Consider the following 11,718-nt stretch of genomic DNA (forward strand, 5'->3'; position numbering starts at 1 on the left):
AAGACTGACAGCGTTCAGTTGGAAGACAGGGGATACAGTAGAGAGGGGAAATCAAGACTGTGCTAGCGATTTTTATTTTGTTTATGTCAAGTATGAATGAAATTTGCTTTAGGATGAGATAGTGAGGTGATTAAGCTCATCTTAGTTGTTTGGTAAAAGACAAACTTGAATTCAGAAGGTGTTGTCATGATTCAGTGTCTTGTTCTTGTTTTCTTTTATTTTGACATTATGCCCACTCATGATTCAGTGTCTTCTTGTTTTTCCTGTTTTATTTTGATATTATGCCCTCATGTGTCTCCTCTTGCTTTTCAGTTCCTCCTGTGTGTTTTTCCCTCCCAGTGCTTTTCCACTCGTTTCCTCACCTGTTCCTCTTCCCTCCTCACTCCACCTGTTCCTGATCCCCTCGTTAGTGTCTGTGTATATAGTCTTTGTTCTCCCTCATGTGTTTGTTCTGGGAAATTCATGATGTTTGCTGTTATGTCGTCATTCTTCCGTGTAAGTCTGTGAGTTCTGTGTTGTTTAATGTTACTCTGTCTTGGTCCGTCTTCCCCTGTGTTGCCTCCCAGTGTTTCCTCCAGTGTTTCCTTGTGCCTCCCGTTCTGGTTTCTGAGTTTGATTTCTTGTTTGTTGTTTGATTTGAACTTTGCTTTTCTGTTGCACTTTGTTTAAGCTTTTTAGTTGCTACTTTGTTTTTGGTCCTAGTTACTCATTTGTGGTTTCTCCTGGTTTGTATAGATTTCTGGTGTTTTGTATTTTCAGCTTTTATTTTATTAAAGCTCGCTTTTCGTTCCCCCTATCCTGCCTCCCTGTGTGTTGTCTGCGTTTGGGTCCTCTTCTCCTGTGACAAAGTGTAACAGGTGTTTTGTGTTATATTTTTCTGTTCAGAAAGGAAAACAGAAGTAAGAGTATTTCATAACTTAACAGTTTATTTTCTTTATTACTCTCACTATAGCTGCACAATACTTTATCTCCCAGCTGAAAGTCTGAGCTATTGGATTATCACCTCTTGCTGGTACGAAGTGGTATTATAAGACAGGACGGGTCGGCACTAGCCATTTAGCGTGTTAATTCCAGTAGACATCTCTACATCACAATACATAAACATCAAGGCTGTTGTCTTCACACTCGTACAATTCTAGCCACATCTTACAAACTGTTCCCTTTTTTTTTTTTTTTTAAATGCTTAATATATTCAACATATATAGAATACATAGTATTTGAAAATCAGAGTTTGGACATTTTTTCATTAAAAGTGACTTTAGCAGAAATAATGTAATTACCCTGTGCCAGTGGGCAGAGCTTTGTCCAACAGGTGGCAGAACCTTCCTGCATGCACTGACCAATCACAGTCTCCAGCAGGTAGAGTGGCACGCCACATAGCAAGGCGAATATACAGTAGGGCAACAGGAAGACACCTGCACAGACAGAAATAAACAGGGCAATATGTGAAATGTTTTCTTATTAATTTGATCAGTTAACTATTCTTACCACTAAATTACTCACAAAGACAAGTCCTCCATTATTACTTAATCTTGAGACTGTGTCTTGTAGGAAATCTAGTATGAAGATATTTTTTTTTATTATTTTTTATTTATTTATTTTTTTTTTTGTGATCTGCTTGCAGGGGACAGGATATGAGTCATATTTTATTTTTTTTTCTTATTGTTGTCACAACAGCACAACAAATACACAGTAAGGCTATGGTCCAAAATCCAAAGATATTAATTTAAATCTAGATTAAAAAAACCCAAAACAAACAATACATTCATCAATTTAAAGCTGGGGTTGGTAAGATGGAAAAAACCTCAAGCCCAGGCTAGCTTTTTAAAGTATCCAGCCAGTAAACCCCGCCCCCTGCACTCAGGCCTCTCTCCAAAGCCGCTCCCCGCAAACCATGAACGCGCACTGTCCGACTCCATTGGCGGTATTCGTCAGTCGTTGGACAGTGCGCATTCATGGTTTGGTTTGGTTACCTCATGTCTCATTCGCCTGTAAGTAAACACCTAATATTATCATATTGAACGTAAACAACCAACGTATATGTTGGTTGTTCACGTTAAATATGATAATATATTATTTGCTTGACAGCTATCAGTGCTAGCAATGTTGCTAGCGCTGATAGCTGTCACGCCGGCTTGTTAGCATTCATTGTTTTGAAAGTGTATTTTGATGTAACTTACTGCTGGTTAGCTAGCAGCAGCTGGCTATGGTAACATTAGAAATGGCAAAGCTAAAACATCAAGATTAGTGGTGGGCCTGCTACATGATTTTTTTTTATTACCCTCAGTGATTCACAGACGAACGTGAATATTGTACTGGACTCATGATAATGTGATGTTTTGCACGTTAGAGCTTCCACGATGAGAGACGTGCCAGAGTGAAGCACATCAAGACGTCAGACGTGGGAGGGCGACAGGTCAAGGAGCAGATGTTCATACGTTGAATAGAAGATCTTCAAGCTCAAAGGATTGCATATGAGCAGGTCAGCGTCTAAAGTAGAACATTACTGGTGCTTTTTCCTGATAAACACCACTATTTGTGTTTGTACAGTATATTGACCAGGCATGTAAGTTGGACACACAAGTGCCCTAATCAGAATCACATTTTTTGCCAAGTAGTTTTCCACAATTTGAATTTCTGTTTTGGTGCATAACAATAAACATACTAAGTAGAAAAATGTAAAGAAATATAAAGGGCTGGTATTTAATGTCAAAAGCATGAATAGATGAAATAAAGAAAAAAGTCAAACTGGGACATCTGGACATTTTGTCCAGGAATTGAAAGTGTATATATTCACAGTATGCTGAGGACAGTCGAGCTCTGTTCCATTAAAAAAAATCTAATCATGTTGCTCATTTGTTGCTTTACAGGCCAGAATTCAAGGACTACATTTGGAGCAATCACACCAAGTGCTGAACTCTGCCTGACACCTATTTATTTGTTGTTCTGTACTCATTCCTTGTTTTGTATTATCTCTAACTTGTTTGAATAAAGTCTTGAAAATGATAAATGCCTTGTTTTTACACTTCCAGCATAAACAACCATCCCGTTACAGTTCTTACACTTTACGTGATGCACTAATAACAACTGAATTGGGTAAGACTCTTGTTTATTGAATGTTTTGGAACACATGTAAATAACACTACAAAAATAGTATACCTTTTATCGTTTAGACAATATACAGTACAATTAGCATAAACTATATACAGGAAGGACGTCCAGAGGTTTCTCGACTGTTTATAAACACAGATCAGTGTTGGCCAACAGGTTAGGCTGTTGATGTCGGTGCTGTCTCAATCCTCTACTGTTTTGGCAGTGATTGTCCTGTAGAAAGAATAGCACAATTACTTATCTGACAGTAAATACAGCTTTTGGACCTTGGAATTACTTTCAATTTATTATAACACCACAACTTTGGTTGCATTTCATGCAGTGACAAATATTCCTGAAAACAACCAGAAATAGCCTCTGGTACATCAGAATTGTGCCGTTTACATACGTTTCATATTTACCAATTCTACTTTTTGGGGGGGTTAGCAAAATGTCACTTTCAGAGTGATTTACATAGTTTCACATTCTCATTACTTTTAGTATGCATTTTCACATATGTGTTTACAGGACATAAAGTTACATCTGAATGTGTTTATGGGGCATAAAAATGTTTATTGATTCTTGAAGAGAACACAGAACTCTGTAAAAAAAAAAATACAATAAAAAAGAAGTCTGGAGTTAGGTGGGTGATGGGAAGCTCATGTAATGGGTGGCAAGCGATAATTTGAAGGGGCATTTTCCTGGTGCAGCTAATGAGATGATGCCATTTCTTTTTGTATTGTATCCCTGCTAGGGAGCACATTCATGCACATAAAGCAAACCCCTTGATATGAAAGGAAGACAAATGTATCTATGAATTGTATCCATCAAAGACACATATTACATGAATAACAGTGGTCTGATCCATGTCAGCATCAAGTTATACTCACCTGTAAGAGAGAAACTCTACAGAAATAGTGGAAACATCAGGGCATGGTTCTGCTGTGAACTGACACTTCAAGGCTGGAAGTTGATGCGTCCCTCTCATAACTGTAGGACGCATAAATAGGCTACATCAGCACATTTGTAAAACGTCCAGTTCAAAGGCTATATGAATGAACGTCACATAAATACAATCTAACGACATCAGCTCACAGATACAATGCAAACCATATTCACAGATATATGCAATCTTCCCATGACCTCCAAACAATGGACAGTGGAATAAGTCCGCCTCTCACATACGGCTCGTCTATGTCCAAACAGCCCAGGGTAGCAGTGCATGTATGAACACCGCTATATGGGTTAGATCCACAGTACGTGTAAATGTTGGCCTGCGTATAAACGGTGACGTAACATGTAAATATGTTTCATACGTCAGTAGTCTATCATAGCTAGCTAGCTAACATTAGCTACAAGCTGATGATGCTAACGATGTTAGTGTTGGGCTAATACATACGTTAGCAACGTAAGGAGCTAACGTTAGCTACGTTGACTTCATAATACAGAGTAATAATACATTTCCCCCAACCAAAACAAAGCAGCTCATTACCTGTCCAACAGAGACACAGCTACCAAGGCGTCCGTGTCCAGGCCTTCGACTCCATCAGTTGTCTCCATCGTTGAACAGCCACTCTAATGTTGACTCTCGTTTCACCTCTTGAGCTCTCCAACTTCTTTTTGTTTGAAGCCTTCTCCAGTTCGGTCTTTCTTTTCTTGCTCTGTTTGGCAGTACAAGCTGCTGTAGGTACAGCTACTAATGAAAAGTGTGTTTGTACTTTCTCTGCCATTCTTGTCCATAAACAGTGAGCTCACTCCACCACAGCTCCAGCAGTGCTGTGCCTACAGTACATTTCATATTTTGATTGCTGTCTGGATGTGGATTTATTATACAAATATAATTAAAAAAAAATGCTTCTGAACAGAATTACTAACCCCAGCTTAAATCATGTAATTATTGCAGATCAAGACCACAATCAGTCAGACTTTCTGGTGTGCAAGAATTTTGTAATCAAAAGTTAACAATAAAAAGTTAGATAAATACATTGAGTATCTTTTTTTATTATTTAACATGTTCACCATATAAGATTAGAATGTTCACATGCTAACATTGGCTAATTAACACACATTGCATATAAAGTTGAATTTCATTCATTTTGAAGGTATTCATACCAAAGTAGTGAACAAGTCAAATCAATGGTAGTCTTAAGATTTCATCCTGAGGGGAGCATGAGTGCTGAAAGTAAATGTTGAGATGTTCCAGTGGACAAATGAAACTACAACAGGATGGCAGAAAACCTGCATCACTATGTTCCCTGAAGGCACGTCAAATATTTTCAGGTTTCTGTTGTAGCCCACAGACATCTGAAACACACATAGCGGCAAGCAGAGCAAGACTCCCTCTTCCCAATCCCATTGTTTAACAGTCTGATCAGCAACTTGACAAATGAAAATGGAGTTAGAGTTGAGAAATTAATCTTGATTTATCGGAATATAAATGTAGATAAATGTGGAACAAGCTAATAGAAAGCTAAATTGTCATTGGACGATAGACAGTTGGTTCTGAGAAGTGCAGGGGTTGTATTCATAAAGCTTCAATTCATGCTATTATGAAGTTTTCTAAGACATTTTCTTTCAAATTAAGACTAGTAAAAGTTATTCACTAAGCATCTTTGCCCTTAAGAGAGCCCCTGGGTGAAATCTGTTAGAAGGGAGGAGGTTTTTTAAGAGCAGGGTTCACAAACTGCCGGCCCCCCGGGCCAGTTTTAAATATATCAGGGATTAGTTTCATTATTTATTTACTCTGTGGGAGTACTGAACTAGAAGGAGCTGTTTGATGAAGAGCTGCAGGCAACATGATGTACACCTCCAACTTCTCAGTGATGTAACAACTCCTTTTCCCTCACTAACGTTATCAGGTTCTTTATCATCACTGAGTTTAAATCAGACATATTGCCAAACAGGTGCTTTTGCTTTTCCCTTTGGTAACAGTCCTCCGCCATAGTCTTGTCAGTCAGCTCTCCAACTCTCTCCATGTTAAAAGTGAAATGTGACTCCAGTTACTCTGTGCTGGGACTCTGCTGCTGCTGCATGGAGTAGAATCCTCCAGTTGCCACCTTTCTAGCTTCAGACAGTGTTCTGCCACGGGGTTATCCCCCTTTGAAGCCTCCGTGGGCTATCAGCCCCCACTTTTCCCTGAGCAGGAGGTTGAGCTGGCAGTACCTTCGGTACAACATCACATTCGGAGGTGCAGAGAGATCTGGAGGAAGACCCGGGCAGCACTGCTTCAGACTAAGGAAAGAAACCAACGCTCCGCCAATCGACACAGAAATCCTGCCCCGCAATACCAACCAGGTCAGTCGGTTTGGTTATCTTCCAAAAATATTCCACTGTGCACTGAGTCCAGGAAGCTCTCACCTCGCTACATTGGCCCCTTTGTCATTGAGAAGGTCATAAACCCCACTGCTGTTAGACTAAGACTCCCCAGAAGCATGAAGATCCATCCAGCCTTCCATGTCTCTCAGCTCAAGCCAGTTCTTACCAGTACGCTGTGCATGTTTGTCTCCCTCTGTCTGTCAGTGTCGTCTCAGGCTGGCCAGGGCTGACCTACATTCTGTTCATCAGCCAGACTCATCTCACCTGCTGCTCCACTCACCTGCGGTCCATCTACACTAATCACCAGATACCTGTCTTAAGCCGGTCCTTTCCTTCCAGTCTCCACCAGTGCGTTGTGAAACCAACCGTGGTAACACACAGGCCTAGTTGAGAAGATTTCGCGCAAATCTGCTTGTATTTTTTCATATTGTATTTTTTGTCTGAAACCTGCCTTTTTCCCCCTCTGTGCTGCAGACCCGCCACACGCACCAGCCTGTCCAGTCCTGCCCAGCCTTGCCTGTTGTCACTTCAATAACCCAGCTCTGGATTTTCCTCTGAGGACCGTCTGGAACTGCTGCCTTTTTTGAACTCTTTTTGTTGTCATTAAAGACCACCTTTTCTGTGAACTCCTGTCTCAGCGTCTGTATTGTGGGTCCAGTTTTGAAATACTACGCAGCATAACAAAATTGGTGTACTAGCTTGCAGTTCATGTCTCTACTCTGGCTGCGTTTCACTGTTAGCCGCTTCCATGGCTGTATTTTGTGATTTTGTGCCTGACAAAAGTGGGAGTGAAAGACAACTACAGTCATGGAAAAAATTATTAGACCACCCTTGTTTTCTTCAATTTCTTGGTCATTTTAATACCTGGTACCACTAAAGGTATAATACAATGAACACGACAAAAAATGCAGCTGATCACATAATACTTTATGTCCTATTTGACATTCTTAAGCTTAATTGTATTCCCAGGGTATATAAGAGGCCATTTCATGTCATAAGCAGCACTGCACATGCAAAGGCTTAGAGTGGTTTCCTGCTTACATTCAAGCCATAGCACAACTCAGAAGTTGTCAGCTCTCACATAATGCCTTAAACAAAAGAATTATGTGAAGCCACAAAGGCAGCCATCTTGGCACTGCTGGAAATTGGCATGAGTGAGAGACAGGTAGCAAAAAAACTAAAGATCTCCAAGACAGCTGTTCATTACAACAAGAAAAAACAAGCCGAACACGGCACTACCAAATTGCTACCTGGCCGCGGCAGGAAACGTCTCTCTACCCCACGAGATGACCGTGCACTCGTCCGTTCCTGTGTCAGGAATCGTCGTCAGACCTCCAGGGACCTTAAAAATGAGTGGGCACTGTCGAGAAATGTGACTTGTTCGGCAAGGACAGTTCGAAACCGACTTGTTGAAGCTGGTCTGAAGTCACACAGAGCACGGAAGAAGCCCTTCATCAACGAAAGGCACAGGAAGGCCCGGTTACTCTTTGCTAGGGATCACAAGGATTGGACTGTTGATGAATGGGCTAAGGTTCTCTTCAGTGATGAATCCAATTTTGAGTTGATGCCCACTCCAGCTAACTTACTGGTTAGGAGGAGGCCTGGAGAAGCCTACAAACCAGACTGTCTTGCCCCTACAGTAAAACATGGGGGTGGATCAGTGATGATCTGGGGTTGTTTCAGTATGAGTGGAACAGGGCAAATGCAATTGTGTGAAGGGCGAATGAACCAGGTCATGTACAGGGCTACTCTTGAAAACAGTCTTCTTCCATCAGCTGGAAAACTCTTTCCTGCCTCGAATGACTGGATTTTCCAACAAGACAATGCCCCTTGCCACACAGCAAGGTCAGTTAAAGCCTGGATGGAGAACCACAACATTCGCACCATGCCTTGGCCTGCTCAATCACCAGATCTGAATCCAGTTGAAAACCTATGGAAAATCATCAAACTCAAAATGGAGAACCACAAGCCCAAAAACAAAGCAAATTTGTTTGAATTTGTGCAACAGGAATGGGCTGCTGTGACAGCAGAACAATGTCAGAAGCTGGTGGAGAGCATGCCAAGACGCATGGCTTCAGTCATCAAAAACAATGGTTACGCAATCAAGTACTAACTCCTGTGTGTATCATGTGTTTAAAGCAAACAGAAAAGAAAACATGGAATGCTTAAAAGCAGTGTTTTTGGCAGTACAGTGCCATAGCTATTGATGTAAGAACTTAAGTGATTTTGGTTACTATCAAGAAAACCATGGAAAATGGCTAGATATCAGCTCTTAAATTGAACTCTTACGAGCTATTTTTGTTGTTATCATTATATTTGTCCAAACAAATGTACCTTTAGTTGAACCAGGCATTAAAATGAACAAGAAATTGAAGAAAACAAGGGTGGTCTAATAATTTTTTCCATGACTGTATATATTAGGTCTACATTTGATAAACGCCAACGGACAAAAGTGTTCTTGATGATCACCAGGTTCTCAGTCAAGGTTTAGTGACATCTCTGGACTTGCGCAAGATGGAAGCATGTTGAATATTGATTTAATATTGAATGTTAAAATGTGGATAGTTGGGAATACTGTGCAAGTATTCAGTATAGAATAGTAGAATGCATATTTAAGAGGGGTTCAACAATGTACTAGTGAGTGCTGTTTTGCGGTTTGTGGGGCGCTGGTCTGAGCCAAAAATGATTTTTTGTCCTAGTCCAGCCGTGCTTGAACAACAGGATACAATATGATAAAGCCATTCATTTGTCCGACCAAAATTTTTACTTGTCCCAGACAAATAACACTGTTAATTGCAAAGCTCTGCATGTTTCACTCACAAAATTTGAAATTAGCGAACTGATGTTAGCGTAAACATTAAAGGGGCACAATGCAGTTTTGGAGAGGAAATTCAAACTAAGAATTTTAATATTTACAATATTAATGAGGTAATAATACATTATTTCCCCCATAAGTGATTAAATAAGCTTTTCTGAGAGGAAAATACAGTCCCAGAACACTGAAGCTAGAAAGGTGTGTGAAAAATTAAATAGTTTTCCACTCAGTAATCAATTTACTGTAAAGACTATATCAGGATGTGGGAGGAGGAGGGGATACTCCCCTTTAAGGTGTAAGGGTCAGAAAGTCATACGAGGGGCAATTCCATTTCATCAAATGGTCACTGCCTTGGGAAAGACAAGACCAAAACAAACACCAAGGGGTCATTGTTTTGGTCATAAAGTATGCAACCACTGTATTTAAGTCAGAAACATTTGGAAGACTGCAAAGAACACTTTGGGTCTTTTCTCCATGCTGCATGTATTAAAAAGATCTGATTCATCACACTGAGTCTAAAATTCTTCTGTGAATTAGCAACTCTCTACCTCACAAAGGAGAATTTCCACTGCAGGTGGCAGGGTCCGCCACATATAAACAAAGTAAAACAGTATAAATTGTGTTGTCTTTTAATGACAGTTTGTTTATTCAGTAAATTCAGTCATGAAAACACAGAGAGTTTGATTATTTAGTTTGTTTAGGCAGAAATAAAATCAGCCAATGAGGATCTTTCAAATGTCTTCCCCAAAACTGCATAGTTCACATTCAACCTAGCCAACATTAGCCTGAAAGCCAGGCTCACTCATTCATCATTTTGATGCTACAAACTGGAAACTTTTTATCACGAGATGAACTGGCCTCCAGCCAGGCTGAGCTAACATGGTTTGCTGGGATATTTGCTATAAGTACCCCCGAGGCATTTACAGCAGGGTGGGACACCTTTATCTGTTTCAGGTTGTTTGTATTCTTTCCACTTCGGCTGTAGCCACAGGCCGTCTCTCAGTCTCCCTTTACTGGATTGTATATTTGCCAACCAAAAGCCGTCATGTTGTTAACACTAACTCGCTGTCTGTGAGTGTCACCTGGGATACTGCACCTGTCAATCAATGACAGGGATGATGAGATCTGACCGATAGACTAGACGCACAACTGTGGAAAAAAATAATTAGTTGTTTGAATGTCCGATAGCCCAGCACTAACATTTTAGATCTTTGATAATAAAAACTACCAAAAAATGTATGTTTTTTTTTTCATTGACAAGATGGGACTAATTTTAGTTCTCAACATCTCTTCTTAGTCATGACAAAAAGTAGTTCACAATTTTCATTTTAGATTCTGTTCCTGAAACTAACATTCAATCGCTTAAACAACAGTGCTTGAGCCTCCCCCTCTTCTCATATAACTCTCCTGACTGGTTACCTCTTTTAAATACAGTTGTATGCTTGTTAATATCAAATAGATTAAGGAGGCATACTAAAATTACCAGCATGGTAAATAAATGTCAGTGAAATGTCCTCACATTCAACATGTGAGGAGGCTACTCTGCAAGCAGGCCTGTGTTTTCAAACATTTTGTAGGCTTCTTTAAAGCATGGCTTACAATTTGTTCAACAGAGATGTCCATTAGATTAAATAATATTCATTATTGCAGCATGTCTTAATACAGACTAAATCTTATGATTTGTCTCTGATGCTGTCCATTTCCTGCCCATTATCACTAAGAGTGTTTTTTTTTTTTTAAGAACAAATCACATCATTTAAAATAATGTGTCACACCTAGCAACAGGGTCAAACACGCCTCCTCACCAAGATAAAATTTTCTGTCTCTTTCTCAAAGTTGCTATGAGAAGTTTCCTAAATCACTCCTAAACTAGGATTCCTTACTAGATTTGTTTAGGCTAGGTTAGGAGCTCTGCGAGTCCTATCCTATCCTGTCCTATCCAAATTAGCACATGGATGATAATCCTACATGACATATAAATTTATTGCAATAAAAGTATTTTAAAAAACTGTTCTGCTTCTTAATATACTGTTGATGTGATAAAGAAACAGATAATGGATTACCTTTACCTGTAAAGACATCATGAATGATTTAAATCAATGGTACAATCATGTAAAATATTGTTCCAGCTCACCTCCTCCATTCTTATAGCACAGGTAGGGGAATCTCCACACATTGCCCAGGCCCACCACGTTGCCTGCTGCTGCTAGAATATATTCCCTTTTCTTCCTCCACTGTTCCCTGTTTTCCTCTCTGTTCTCCATGTCTGTGTTACGTCCTCAGTCCCTGATCACTACTAGCAGTGAACGCCCCAGTCAGCCTGGTGTTATGCTAATCTATCAACAAAACTGACTGTTTGGCTAAGGGCAAGTGCAGCGAGTCCAGGAGGTGCTTGATGGTAGCAGGTCTCTAGATTAACCATTTCATCATGTCTTTACACTGTGTTCCAAATCATTATGCATATACTATTTTGTTCTTTTTTCCCTAAATAGTATATA

At 39.9% G+C, this 11,718-nt stretch overlaps 1 protein-coding gene across 1 annotated transcript in view; it reads right to left on the reverse strand.

The window, feature by feature from the left end:
- Positions 1-11,484, reverse strand: part of LOC141019176 (sodium- and chloride-dependent betaine transporter-like) — a 33,071-nt gene extending 21,587 nt beyond the window's left edge. Inside the window, exons 1-2 of the mRNA XM_073494021.1 lie at positions 11,355-11,484; positions 1,281-1,415 (exon numbers count right to left, since the gene is read on the reverse strand). Of these exons, the coding sequence (XP_073350122.1) occupies positions 1,281-1,415; positions 11,355-11,484 (265 nt within the window). The remainder of the gene's footprint in view (positions 1-1,280; positions 1,416-11,354) is intronic.
- Between the last annotated feature and the right edge of the window lie 234 nt (positions 11,485-11,718).

This window comes from Pagrus major, chromosome 23 (assembly GCF_040436345.1).
Source record: "Pagrus major chromosome 23, Pma_NU_1.0".
NCBI classification, from domain to species: domain Eukaryota; kingdom Metazoa; phylum Chordata; class Actinopteri; order Spariformes; family Sparidae; genus Pagrus; species Pagrus major.